Source organism: Stylophora pistillata, chromosome 10 (genome assembly GCF_964205215.1).
Source record: "Stylophora pistillata chromosome 10, jaStyPist1.2, whole genome shotgun sequence".
Classification (NCBI taxonomy): domain Eukaryota; kingdom Metazoa; phylum Cnidaria; class Anthozoa; order Scleractinia; family Pocilloporidae; genus Stylophora; species Stylophora pistillata.
Genome location: NC_142528.1, coordinates 22,199,625 through 22,213,840, shown reverse-complemented (window position 1 = coordinate 22,213,840; position 14,216 = coordinate 22,199,625). Strand labels below are relative to the sequence as shown.

Genomic DNA, 14,216 nt, shown 5'->3' with positions numbered 1-14,216 from the left:
CCGAGATAATACAGAACTCTCGCCCGCTCTGTAAACTATAGATAACTAAACAAATTCTCCTTGTGAGCACCTTAGAAGATGTATAGAAAATAGTATGGAGAATATGCATACTGACATAAGGGTATAAAGGGTTCACTGAGGCATCGGAGTTACTACACGAAATTTTGATAAGAACGTGGCAACAGTAACTGAGTCACGAACGTGGAATAACAAAAGAGTCACGCAATCTCAGACTTTTCGAGGACAGACCCAGTGCATCTTGAAGGGAGTGCCTCAACAGGTACACCTCAAATAAAATGTCGTGGAACCAAAAACACGTAATCGCATTCGGAAGAGCTTGTAAGAAGCCGGCTCATATATTTCAAATTGTATCTTGACCTGTGGAGGATGGTTCCTAAAACCAGACTTTATCCTTGTTTAGGATGTTCCCAGGCCAGTTTTCACGTTTGCAGTTTGAATAAAGATCATTCAAATTGATTTATCGCGTATAGCAATGTTCTAGCTCCTTCAAGAATGTTCTTTTCACATTTCAGACGCCAGGTTCTTAAGACTCAGGATGCCAAGCCAGCCGACCCTTGCCAACGACAGAGGTGGTCTTTAAATAATGATGGCTTTATCAGCCTTAAGGGAACCCCCCTGGTGTTAGGACTCACTGATTCTGCTAATGAGGTACAATTCAGAGTTATCGACATTCACACTTGTTGAGGGAGTTGTTTAAGTATCCTTGTTTTCTCCATTGCACGGCAGAGGAACAGTTTAACCAACACAAGCACTCATTTGCAACACATACCAAGAATGTTGATTCACCCTCGCTCCATCGTCCCAACCAATCAGATGCAAAACTGAAAAAAATCACAACTTTGTCATTCGCAATTTCCCGCGCTTCAAGAAGTTTGCTTGTTTTCACTTTGAGTTCTCATTGGTTAACGATAACAGACCTGTGTTCTGATTGATCGCTGAGATATCTTTGGTTTTTACTTTTCGACACTCAACTAAAAACTTCTTTGGTTTAAACCTATCAGTAGTTCAAAACTTAATGAGACAGGTTCGTGTTCAAACAGCTGACGCCACCTGCTTCTCAAGTTACCCACTGTTTATCGCAGAATAGGTAGCGAGCAGTTTAGCCGATCAGATTGTAGCATTTATGATAGAATGCCAGTAGACTTATACGAAATAGTACAGACATGAAGGTGGCTTGTGTTGCAGTGATTTCTCGTATATCAGCCAGACTTCTCGTACACTATTTATTGGAATCACATTACTTGAATAAAATCTCGCGTTGTGATAAGTAAACAAAGTGAGATATTTGGCGTGGAATTGGAAGTTGAAAACGAGGCAAAGTGATATTGTTTCGCGCTCAAGATAAAGACAAACAATATTATTGTTGTTTTCTTTTTTCCTAATGCGTGCAATCTTACGCGGAATTCCCTCGTCAGGTTATTAATTTCCCATAAAACTCTTCCTAAAAAGGTGACTCATATTTTTTACCATTTTTTATCTTTGAAGGGAAAAGCTGAAGTTATTCTTTGTAAAAAGAAGGTGGAGGATTTTACTCAGAGATGGGTTATTGCTGAAGATGGGTAAGCTTATTAAGCCTAAAATTGTGTTTGTTTTAGTAAATCAAATTACCTGCTCAGTCATTTGTGTGGTTTGTTTCAGTTCCATATACCAGCGCTCCAACCCGCAGCTTGTGTTAACAGTCACCACCCCTCCTCTGGGGAATGATCCATTTAACCTAGACTACTCCCCAGCGCAAGGTTTTGAAGGAGCAGCAGTGATTGTCGCACATCGTAAGGGCTGCGCTAATGGGAATGCCAGTCAGTTGTGGAGATATGATCCTATAACTGGATTTGTAGAGGCTTTTTCTGCAGATACGACAAACAGAGGTACAGTTAACTCAATTTGATTAAACTCACAGCAGCTGTATCTCAGTAAAGACAACTGTATCATGCTTGAGTAGTGCGGGAAACGTGACAGATAATACCAACTCGCCTCTAGTTTTGATATTGGCGTCATTTTCCGCGCCTAATGCCGAAAAAAGGTGCGAATAAACTAAAAGCCAGTTACGGAGAACACAGCGGTCAAACATCACGCATGCGCAATTCTGGCCGGCCGCGCGCAAATTTCCCGTAAAAATTGTTAAGGAAAACATAAGAAACGACCGCGGTCATGCCAAACAGGAGGATAAAGCATTAATACGTTCATGTCAAAATCTGTAAAGGGAAACAAAAGTAGAGGAAAGGAAAACTCGAAACTTTTCCTACGCAAAGTTTATTTAATTACGGGTTTTCCGCTGATTTACCATTTTGTTTTTGGCCTTACTATACATATAGTTTTAAAAAACTGATACTTAATGGGTCGTGCGGTTGTTTTCAAGACATCTTGGTTTTTTCAGCCTTAAAGCACGCCACTTAGCCTCTACAACTGTCACACGTCTTACCGCTGTGTTTTTACGGAGCATCATATAACAAAGTTAGAATAGTTTTTGACTCTTTTAATTCTTCATAAATGCTTCTGTAGTTTTAAGCTTTGACTCAACAATGCAACAACGGCGATGCTACTAATTTAGGCAAGTGATTAGGGTTGGTGCATATGTTTTTTTTTTTTTTCCATGGAAATGTTTTAGAAATTACTGCTGCTAACAAGTCTAACGTGTGTACATTCGCTGTGCTTGGACCTCAGCAAGTTCCACAGCCTGTAAGTACATCGAGGGAAAAGAATCTCTCTCTCTTTCTTCTCAATCTCACAACCCTTCTAGCCTGAGGAAACTCAAAGCGTTTTAAAATCATATGCATTACTCAACAATTCCGGTTGCAAGCTACCCAAACATCAAAGGCCTTCTGTATTCTTTTTAGGAGGGTTGTTTTTATTTAATAACTGTCCTTCCACCGCAAGCTTTCGGTCCTCCTGACACTGTTCGCAAAAATAAACGCTCGGGTAATAGTATTAGCTAAATTCAAGATAGTTCAGAACGCGGACCCCAAGTTTTCTATCACAGCCCCTTAAGAATTTCCTGATATAAGTGCTCGAGAATATCTTCAGGTTGCCTCTAAAGTGTGTCGATTCAGAACCTGCCAATTTATTGAAGCATGTTTTTATGTTGTAGGGCTATGTGTACATGGCTGGTACATCTAAAGAAACTTACCTGTGTGAAGCTTGCGGGAAGGTGTCAAGAGGGAGACACAAGCTACAGAGACTTCATCAGTATCACAGAGGCTTTGCCTGTGCGTTAGGAACAGGTTTGTTTTAAGGCAGTGTTTGTTCGATTTTTGATGATCTTTCTTATCCTTGAGTAGCGGAAGAGGAGATTAACGCAAGGGGCCTTCCGCAAGCAGTTTCTATTGAAGGCTTCCCGTTGTTTTCTCGCTGAGCACATTATTTCTTTAAAGTCACCTAAGCCTGGTTTTCACATGTCGAGAAAATCCTCGACGATCAGTGATTTCATTGTTTCTCGAACGTGCCAGATTTTTCGGATATATCGGGAGATCGCCAGTCGTCCACCCTGCATATTTTACTTTCTTTGTGACTCGGCGGTACTAGTAATAATCAATTGAAGACTTGTAGTGGGCTGAATTATCCCCAATCTACCCGACAGTGAGTGATCGCTGATCATAACAGTAACCTGGGACGCGTCAAGAAGATAGAAACGTTCACGATTTTCCCGATTTGTCGCCCACCATCCCAGACAGTCGGGTATCTCCACTATTTCAAGTTTTCATATGACGGAAAAATCTGGCTTGGTCGGGAAACAGTGAAATCGCTGCCGTCTTGGATTTTCCGTACAAAGGAAAACCAGGCATAGTTACAGAAGTGAAGTCATAGTTACTGTAATTGACGACTAACTTAGTGATAGAACTGTTCTCATCGTTCTCTACTGGTACTTCTCTTTTTAGTTGGCAGCCAAAAGCAAAGGAGTTCATTTAAAGGTTTCTCTCTTTTCTTCCAGCACAAGAGAAAGGGTTTAGGCTGAGCAGTTGTTTCAAGTGCTTGAACAGCAAGGTAACTAATAATAATTTTAATAATAATAATAATAATAATTTTATCATTTCTATAGCGCAAAATTCATTAGATATATGATCTAATCCAAGAAAAATTCATTAGATACATGATCTAATGCCAAGAAAAGACCCTCCGCTTTAGATAAAATCTAGTGGACATAAGCTCTTTGTAATGAGCGATAGCAAATGTACTTCATAATTTCACAATTTTTTTTTCCATTTTTATTGGAAGTTTAAGAATTGTGTTCTTGTGACAAAATACAGCCCTCCTCGTGTTTCCCTTGAGCGATGTTATGTTACCTTGCGTCAATTCGTGTATTTTTGTCGTTAAACAGGTTGACCTATCAACTCTTGAAGCAGAAGCCACACTGGACTTGTGGGAGCATCAACTTGTGAGACTTAGGAATGAAGGCAGCGTACGGACCATAACTCGCGAGCTGCACATGGCTCAGAGTGTCCCTGCTGTCAGAATAAGGGCCTTTAAGAACGGCGAAGGAAGCAGGGGGCATGGGGAGATTATGATTGGCTCGAGTATTCACGCGGTATGTTTGTCAGGTTGCTATCGTTCAAACGCAGCGTGACCCTCTCGAAAACGTTTTTCCCTGTTGCCTAAGAGGGGTTTTGTGGGTTGTTTGGTCTTTGAGTTTTAATAGGCATTTCCATCTTCTTGAATTAAACTTTATTTCTCTACAGGATCTTGTAGAGTTTTGTATCGCATGCGCAACTGGCCTAAAAATTTCGCTCTAACCTTCAACTCCGATGAGTGACCGAGACAGAATTTCTCCTTACCTTATCAATACAATATCAAGCAGACAAGTGATTAGAACAAAGGAAAATGAATGTCAATTAGGGGATTATCAGTTGATCCAATACCAAATTCTCAGAACTTACATCATAAGAATTGTATGGCAAACGGTAAGGAGAATTATTATGGGGGTGAGGGTTAAGTGTAAAAAGCCAAGTCTAAATTCTGCATCTTGGGTAAGAGTGCATCACCAATTACTGAAATCGTATGGCAGTGTTATTGGAGTGAACACGCCCTCCCTCCCCTCTCCCCTCACACCCTCCCTCTCCCCCCTCCCTCCCCCTCCTTTCCCCCCTCTTCAACTACCTCTCTCCACCCACGGTTCCAGGTTTGTTATCTGCGTGAGGCGTTTTTCTTCAACAAACAGCACGGCGTGGGCTATTCTCGACCAACTGTCTATCGCTTTTTGCGCTAAAAAAAAAAAAAACAACTGCTTTCTGAAACAGCGCAAACCTAATTTTTTTTCTTGACTTTGTTGATGTAGCTACTTGATCAGTGCACGGTGAGACTTGGACTGGCTTCAGCTGCTCGCCGCTTGTACACTTGTTGTGGGGAACTGATCACTGACGTACAGCAGCTTATCAGACCATATGCTATGAGGAATGAGCAGGACAACGACACAGAAACACAACAACTGAATGCTAACTTCGACAGCAAAACTAACAAGGTTAGTTCTGTTCTCCGAACACTGAATGGTTTAACTTGATCCGATATGCAAACAGACATTGGATTGTCTAGTAAGAGTGTAGTAATTCAAAATGATCTATGTTTGTACTACTGATAAACACAAATTCCAATCTTCTTCTAAAGAATGGAAATGGCGACATATCATCCTATTTAAAATACCTCTTACTAACTCTGTTTGAATTCCGTACAGTAATTTAAGGACCGTGGTTTTTCCACACGGATTTATGCCGGCCAAAGGGCCGATTCAGGGTGATGTAGTAAGGAGAAATTAGATGCTAGTCACTCGAAGGGGTCAAATGAATGATTGATTACTGAGTAAAGAATCTCAACAGAATTTATAACATAACCAAAGTAAAGCGCGCGCTCTGATTGGTCAATTTAGCGTTCCCCATTTGCCCATGGGTGTACGCTGCTGACGTGAGCAAATGCAAAGACTATTTTTCCGCGCGCGCTTGTTTTTTCTGGTCGCGTAAGATTTGTTAAATAAACGGGAACTCTTTAGCTACAATGTATCAATGTTATGTTATAAAACAAATGGTAAACACCACAGCGTACACTATTGAGTTATGGATGCACTTGGGAGGTTTGCTAAGCACTCAAGAAGCTAGAGTCGCTCTCGGCTATCGCCTCGAGCGACTCTTACGCTTCTTTCGTGCTTAGCAACCTCCCGCGTGCATCCATAACTCAATAGTGTACGCTGTGGTGTTTACCATTTGTTAAATCTATTGCTTTCTGATGTTCGTCTGTATTTTGTAGATCCCTGAAGAGCGATTGGTTCATGATGGTCATGATGTTCATGATGGTCATGCAGTAGACGTTGTGGAAGCAGAAAACCGCCCTTTTTCCAAAACCAAGGAGTCAAGATCAACTGCAGCCGAAGAAAGGGAGAAAGAACTGTTAGAGACAGAAGCTTTTGACAAGTTAAACATCTCGGACAGTGAACACGACGATGAACAGTCCTCAGGGAATGTGACGTTCCGAATCAGTGAAGGCCGCACTGGTCCTGTGCCGATCATAAACAGGAAAGATCAACATGGTTTTCCCAGATGGGACGCTCGGTGGCCTATTGATGTCTGGGTGTCCTGTGGTGAACCGTTTGTGCCTTTGGAAGGTATGATCAAACCTGTGCCAGGCTCTCACTCAATGGACACAAGTGAAAAAGCGCGTGCGCGAAGATGGCAGGAGTATAGTATTCCGCTCTTGTTTCCACTGGCAATTGCTAAGCTTTTGTTCGCCCGCTACTTGTCCCGTCTTCGCCGAGCGAGAGAGCTTTAATTTTTTTCATCTTTATCTTTGTAAACGCTAAAAATTGATTAGGTTACGATATACAAAATTACAAATTTCTTACTTAGTTCTTATTAACCGAGCGGTAGGTCTGTATGGGAGAATCTTGACCGAGGTCAAGATTCTCCTATACAGACCGACCTAGCTCGGTTAATAAGATGTTTATTATATGGCTGTGTCTAGAAAGTAACGGAACATTATATTCTTTGTAACTTTTTTTTCTAGACCGGTCTAGATGGGAAAATCTAGACCGCTTTCAATATTGATTTCAGCCAATCAAATTCGTGAATTCGGTAGTTCCCAGTCCTTGTGAGACACAGCAATATAATAATACAGTGTAATACTAGCAAACTATTCACCAACTAAAAGCCTGTTTTCCATGAATGCCGTGTGTCTAATTTATAATTTTGAGACAAAGTGAGCGATTGAATTGACTTGGCGTTTTACAAGATAGACTGTTCCAGAGGGTTGCGCCATTGTAACTTGAACTATTTTTGAGATAGTCCACTTGGAACGAGCTGGGCACGTTCGTACTCAAAATATGATATACTACCTAATGGTTCAACTCAATGTACACTTTTGTGTAAATTGAACTATTTTGACTTCTTTTAGAGGCTGAAAAGCAGTATCTACTGTCGATGAAACACAGAGAAGAGAGAACCTGGGTTCAAGCGTACCTTGACCAGGAGAAACACGTGTTGAGACACATGCAGGGTAAGTGGAGTGAAAGTTATGGCCACTGTGAAAATATTATGGACTCCATATATATTTCAATAACGAAACACTGTTGTGGGTTTAAAAAAAGTGCATTTTTGTCTTTTACTTCCTTAAGGCGTTACGTTTCGCCTGACTCCGCAGATTTTATTGAATGAGTTTTTTATCATTGATGATTTTGTTTTTGTTTATTTTCCTTGTTTTTGTTTATTTTCGTTGTTTTTGTTGTTGTTTTCTATTGTGTTGTGGTGCAGTTTCTGTGACACATTTTACCACCGGAATAAGTCTACTTGCAGAATCACTTAGAGCTTTACCTCTCTTGATGGCTTATTTTTGTATGCCTTGAAAAATGTGGTTCTTTGCGACGTTCGAGAAGTCCAGCAGACTTTGTCGTTGTGATTGTACTCACAAAGGGCCTCTAAACGGTTAATTAGATCAGCAGATCACTCCCTGAAAAGATTTGGCGGTTGGTTATGACCAGAATACAAATTATTTGTGCGCCATGGCGATTGGGATTTTCCCTTTATATAATTTTTTTTTTAGGACGACGAATCAGTGGTTTGAGTCCTCCATCCTCCCCCAGGGGGATTGGACTGACAGTTGCGTGGCACGAACCCACCCGGGCTGAGGAAAGAAAGGAAGAGACCATCAGTGAACTCAAGGTTTGATGCCTGCTTGCCTCCTCGCTCCTTCATTTCCATCTTTATCAGACCCCACAGTTACACCCCAATCTATTTTCCATTCGCTGTGCCGGTTGGAAGTTGGTGTTCTGTCCTTGTAAAAGGAACAATGCTTGCGTTATGTCTGCGTAGTTGGACAATACGCTTCATGTGCGGGACTGTTGTCGTGCATTTTGCTGAAAACGTACAACCGATGGCTTGTTTGTTTCTCATATTTTTATTATTATATTTTTTCATAGTTTTTATTAATTGGTTACTTAATTGACTTTATGTCGTCCACTTCTGACTCTACTCATACTTGTAATTCAGTAACACATCGGACTCCTGCTTCGCGGTCGTCCGATTTTGTCAATCACTTGTATGATTACAGACTGAATTGGGACTCCACTCAATCCTATCACCAATATTGATTGTTTTCATCCTCAGAATCATTTGCATGGAGTGAAATCGCGACAAAGTCAGAGTGAAGTTGTGTTGAGCAAAAGTGCTAAGGAATCCACACGAAGGCTTTACTCTAAACCAAAAACGGTACGCAACATACTCTCACGGGAGATTGACGTGCTTATCTACTTACCTATTTAAGGTAGTGTTCTTCAAGTGAAATTGAGGGATTCTTGTTAAGTGGTCATGCGCTGCTGGGAAGGAAACGAAAAGCGATTTAATCGTTCAACCCGCATCAGAATTGTTTGAATTGCGTTTATTTCTTGCATTGTCCACTTTATTTGTCGGAAACAACAGGTTTTTCTGTTCCTTGACTCTTCAGAATATGTCATCATTAACCTATCTAACTTATCATTTGTGTTTGTGTCTTTGTTCTTTGTTTATAATGGCTTTGTTTGTTTTCATTATATTATTTAGCTTAGGTTTGAATGTATGCCTCCTTTGAATTTTATGCAGGTGAAAGTGAACGTGTTTCCGAATGGTGAGGGAAAGCAACGAAGTGTAGCTGCTTTTGGGGCCACCATGCAAGAGGTTTGTTTTTGTTCCTATTAAAATTTTTCCTATGCTTGGTTAGGAATTCAACAAGCCGACAACTAGTGATGAAGTGCTACAATACCGCTCTGGCTTAAGGCACTGTCCTACTTGATTTTGATTGGTTCATTTAGTACCATGTGACTACCATGAATTCTCCTCCTGTCAGGCTATCTTTGATCTGATTGGCGAAACTTTGGAGACACCAATGAAAAGTGTTGATAAGCAGAAAATCTTAAATGTAGGCATCGTCCCCCACCTCCATAACGGAAAAGAATTGCTAACGGAAAAAAAATAAGGGCTAACAACTCTTGAGATAATTTGTAATAATGTAGGTTTAGTTGTAGTTTTGGTAATTAAGTTGAAGGAGCTCAAACATGGCTGTACTAAAACATCATTACGTTAATGCCTTTTTTCCAACTTTGACTATTATTTTTGATAATTCTTCAGTTGTTAGATGCAAGTACTGCTCGCTTGAACTTAAGTAGCGCTGCTAGGAGACTTTTTACACTGGATGGCGACGAGGTGAGAAAATCAGCAAAGGCTTTCTTGAATATTCTTCGTTTTTGTTTGCTCTAAGGAAAAGCTAACCCTCTTCACAACATGTAACCGCATGAATATAAGAAAAATTTACGTCATGAGTCACGCCACGATATACTGGCTTATCTTCAGTTGTATTCGTGCCACGTGCATTCTCGCCGCGAGTTTCGTGAAGCTCGTCTTTGTAGCTCATCTGGTTAACTTTTAACTTTGTTTTCATTCAGATCACCAATTTCGACGAAATAGAAAGAGATGAGTATGTTTGCGTAAGCTGTGGTGAAGGCTTTCTTCGTGCAACAGGTGAGACAAACTGCCATTAAATTTCTCCCTTTATTAACCACAGATCTTTAAAAAAAAAGTGAAAAACAAGAAAAAAGTAGCACCGTTAATTCTAAAACGTTGTTGGTATGGAGATTAACTCGACAAGTTCATGAAAAAAACCGCTTATTTACCCGGTTATGTTTTCTTCTCAGATCGTCAGCATCGTCAGGAACTTAAAGCCACCTGGTCTCGTTTGAACAGACAGTCTGGTGGTACAGTGATCCCTGGAGAGGGACCGGTGACCAGAAACAGTGTAAGTGTTCAGAAGTGCATTGGGCTAGAAGAGGCTTATGAGAATGTTTCGAAGCGTTTGTGCGGGAGTGAAATAACTAGTTGCTTATAAATTCCTAACTGATTACTAACCGATTGTTTAAGCATAAACTATTCTTGCCGGAGCACTTACTCTCTGTTAAAAGTATTGACGACTGCGACACCTTTGTATACTCTTGGATGTGATCTCTTGCCGTTTTGCTTTTCCATTAAGAGGAGTCTTTGTCACGAATGTGGGAAAGAGCAAAACTCTAGACCCAGAACTTCTAATTTCGTGTCTAGGTGCTCGGCCAATTGGCTACAATGAACTTATTGGTGAGCCAGGCAGTATAATTACTTCACATCTTACAAGTTTGGTGCTAACTGCAAGGTTCCCGTGATCAATAACCTTATTGTTGGTAAGAGCAATCGTCAGCTTGTAACATACTTTATTGTGTCGTTTTCCATGTTAGGTAACATTTGACAACACAATCCTTGCCCTGCCTGCCCCAGTCTCTCCGCCACCTCCGTCACGTGTTCCACCGTCACCCACAAGACAAATGTCTGTTCATCGAATGTCCAGCCGCCATCGATGATCGATCGACAGTTGTCAATCAACGCACTAACCGTTTTGTACTATGGATACTGTTGGCATGAAGAGTGGGATCTATTTAAATAATTTTGTATATTTCAAGAAAATATTTATGGTGTAAATATCGTACTGTTGTAAATAGGAAGATTAACAGAATAATTTGGCGTTCTTCTTTCATGCAGATGAAATGCAACTTTTTTTACGCTGATGTCATGCTTGGAATCGTGTGAAATTGTGACTGGTTGTGTTACAACGTAACGAGAAACTGTTTTGACAGGGAATGGTTTCAGGTTACAGAGTAACAACCCTTCTTGGAAAAGCTAAAAAATACATTTTTTCTTTATTTTTAGACTTTTCTATTTGGCTTAATGGAAAATGAGTTTTTTATTAGGTCAAGAGGAAACATGACATGTGCATGACACGCAAACGGGGCAGAGTCGATGGCTGCCTCGTCCCCATGCTCATTCCAGCTTTACGGTGCCCTGATTTTTTTTCGTTGATTGGGAGTTGATTATTGTACGGATTGATCCATCCTCGGAGACCCAGGGGCTGTGGGTCGATTTCAAGTTAGGGCGTGAAGAGCCCCTGGGGACATTGTCTTACAAGACAAGTTCCAAACGGTCGCAGTCGTTCTGCCATCTGATTGGTACCAGAAAATCTTTGTGTTTTTCTGCCCAATCAGAGTGAAGTGTGCTTTAGAGTCCTTTCGTGTGTTTTAACACGGACATATACCACTAGCTCAGTTGCTCGCTATGTTTGTTTGGACCGTGCGACGGAAATTTGCTTGAGGCGAAAAGTTTCCGTCCCGCACACAATGTAAGAGAAATCGATCAGATTGTCAGCGAAAATCTTACCGGAAATTATACTGAATACTTTCGCAGGTATCACTAGAAAACGTGTTTTAAAGTTTGCGAGGTTTGTACACAACACGATGGTTGCAGTCATTGATATGTCGCTTTAAACGTTAAACGAGATTGAGGCCCTGTTTACATGGGAAGAGGGTGCCCCTAGGGGATAGGGTTACCCTACTTGGTAGGGTTGAAGATACCGAGCGTTTACATGGTAATTTGAAACCCTAGGGGCGAGGGCTGACACTATAGCCAGGTCACCCAGCAAAGAAAACAACAAAATGACGGCGGGAGATAAAGTTTTGGCGGTTAATTTGATTCTTACGGCACTCGCTTCTTTAGTTCCTTCTTTTCAACTTTGTGCTTTGTTGTTGATATCTCTAATGGCTGAAAGACAGCGTTTACAACTGGCTAGCCAGCACATTTCAGCCCAATATAACATTGCTATGAATGACTGGACATAGCTCTACCCCTAGGGATAGCCCTAGGTTTTGCGTTTACATGGGCTAATGGCGGCAAAACTCGTCCCTACACAGTAGGGTCACCCTACCCCTAGGGTCATCCTACCTCACATATAAACACGCAGTATAATTACAATAGAGAAGGGTCACCCTACTATGTAGGGGCACCCTCACTCATGTAAACAGGCCCTTAAGCTTAAATCTTTCTAGATTTTTTGCATAATTTGCTGTGACTGAAACTTTGCCAATCCCGTGTAGTTATTTCGTCGCACGGGCCACGCAGGTATGTCGAGCAACTGGTACTTGCGCAACTGTCTGTGCGTGCCAAAATCTAATCTCATCTTCGCTTGAAAAAAAAGAAAAGCTGAGCGTGGAAACTTTTGCTTATTAGATGTGGGTAGATGACCCTGTACTACTAAGCTGACATTTGCAATTAAGCAAACCCACCCTTCCCATCCAATATTTCTTGGTCTTAGGTTTTGTTTTTCCCACCGAAAACAGCATCGGATCGATTTCCAAGGATCTAAGGTATTTAACTTGGTCTTCAACAATCGACAGAAGAGGTGAAATGTCAATGACCAAGGGACTAGAAGAGAATCCGTGGCCTTCCTAGCTCAAGAATTTCAACACTATAGACAGCTGTTGAAAGATTAAACTCTTTCCAAACCCCTTCGGTAACTTCCCGAAAACATCTCTCCTTCCCACGATGTTCTCGTTAATAAGTGTTTGTTCAGATTTTAATTAGCTAACCGGAAACACAGCTAAGCTTTCTCTTAGCACTTGCTGGATGTGGTCCACGAACTTAACGTTATCTGCAACCTTGGCCGTATTGTGAACGACTTTACTACTAAGATTAGATTTTGGCGCGCACAGAAAGCAGAAAGCTACGTAGGTGAAAGCGCCAGTTGCTCGACATACCTGCGTGGCCCGTGCGACGAAATAACTTCACGGGATTGGCAAAGTTTCAGTCACAGCAAATTATGCAAAAAAGCTAGACGTTTAAAACGACATATCAATGACTGCAACCATCGTGTTGTATACAAACCTCGCAAACTTTAAAACACGTTCTCTAGTGATACCTGCGAAAGTATTCAGTATAATTTCTGGTAAGATTTTCGCTGACAATCTGATCGATTTCTCTTACATTGTGTGCCGAGAGGCCCGAGACTGAAACTTTTCACCTCAAGCAAATCTCCGTCGCACGGTCCAAACAAACATAGCGAGCAACTGAGCTATTGGTATATGTCCGTGTTAAAACACACGAAAGGACTCTAAAGCACACTTCACTCTGATTGGGCAGAAAAACTCAAAGATTTTCTGGCACCAATCAGATGGCAGAACGACTGCGACCGTTTGGAACTTGTCTTGTAAAACAATGTCCCCAGGGGCTTTTCACGCCCTAACTTGAAATCGACCCACAGCCCCTGGGTCTCCGAGGATGGGATTGATCTGAATAGCGTGATTCGCTAGAAGCTCATTACCTGGGCTCCTGGATTAACTTATTTCCATGCGAGTGCTGCATTCTTTCTATTGAGGCGAAACAGTGTGTCTTGTTCGAGATTATTAGTTTAGTAGAGAGACTTGTGAATTGCGTCGGCGGGCAAGTAAAACAGTTAGTTGGTAATCGACCTCTAGTTAATGCCTTGTCCGTCGTTTTTGGTCGTTGACTCATGATTGGTCGATTACATGCCACGTGACACACCTGACCTATTCCTTTGAAGAGAGCACTAGACCTTATGTGAATGGGACAAGACTGTTCGGTCAGAATGACGTTTTAGTTCCAGAGATTCAATAAATGACCTTCTCCAGAGAACCAGCCGTGAAATCTTGTAGAAAATATTGGAAAGACAAAGCAAGATCTCATTAAATCGCTGTAGGATGGAACAATGAGAGATGAAAGTTTTACTTTTGAATGCTCCAGAACTTTAAATCGCTTATCATCTGACGCGAGTGTCATCGGGTCAGCAAAGTTTGCACATTTTAGTAGGTAAATATTGTTTTGTAATCCTTTTTAAATTCATCAACTGTACGCTATTTGTGGTTGAAGGTTTGATAACTAGCCTTT

General features: G+C 41.2%; 1 protein-coding gene across 1 annotated transcript in view; it reads left to right on the top strand.

The window, feature by feature from the left end:
- Positions 1–11,191, top strand: part of LOC111329923 (doublecortin domain-containing protein 1) — a 31,432-nt gene extending 20,241 nt beyond the window's left edge. The window contains exons 24-40 of the mRNA XM_022934691.2: positions 534–669; positions 1,507–1,580; positions 1,660–1,886; positions 2,627–2,697; positions 3,107–3,239; positions 3,947–3,999; positions 4,334–4,540; positions 5,288–5,470; positions 6,247–6,601; positions 7,387–7,488; positions 8,032–8,150; positions 8,595–8,696; positions 9,066–9,140; positions 9,591–9,665; positions 9,905–9,980; positions 10,154–10,254; positions 10,724–11,191. Coding sequence (XP_022790426.2) covers positions 534–669; positions 1,507–1,580; positions 1,660–1,886; positions 2,627–2,697; positions 3,107–3,239; positions 3,947–3,999; positions 4,334–4,540; positions 5,288–5,470; positions 6,247–6,601; positions 7,387–7,488; positions 8,032–8,150; positions 8,595–8,696; positions 9,066–9,140; positions 9,591–9,665; positions 9,905–9,980; positions 10,154–10,254; positions 10,724–10,846 — 2,212 coding nt within the window. The 3' untranslated portion in view covers positions 10,847–11,191. The remainder of the gene's footprint in view (positions 1–533; positions 670–1,506; positions 1,581–1,659; positions 1,887–2,626; positions 2,698–3,106; positions 3,240–3,946; positions 4,000–4,333; positions 4,541–5,287; positions 5,471–6,246; positions 6,602–7,386; positions 7,489–8,031; positions 8,151–8,594; positions 8,697–9,065; positions 9,141–9,590; positions 9,666–9,904; positions 9,981–10,153; positions 10,255–10,723) is intronic.
- The last annotated feature ends 3,025 nt before the right edge of the window (positions 11,192–14,216 follow it).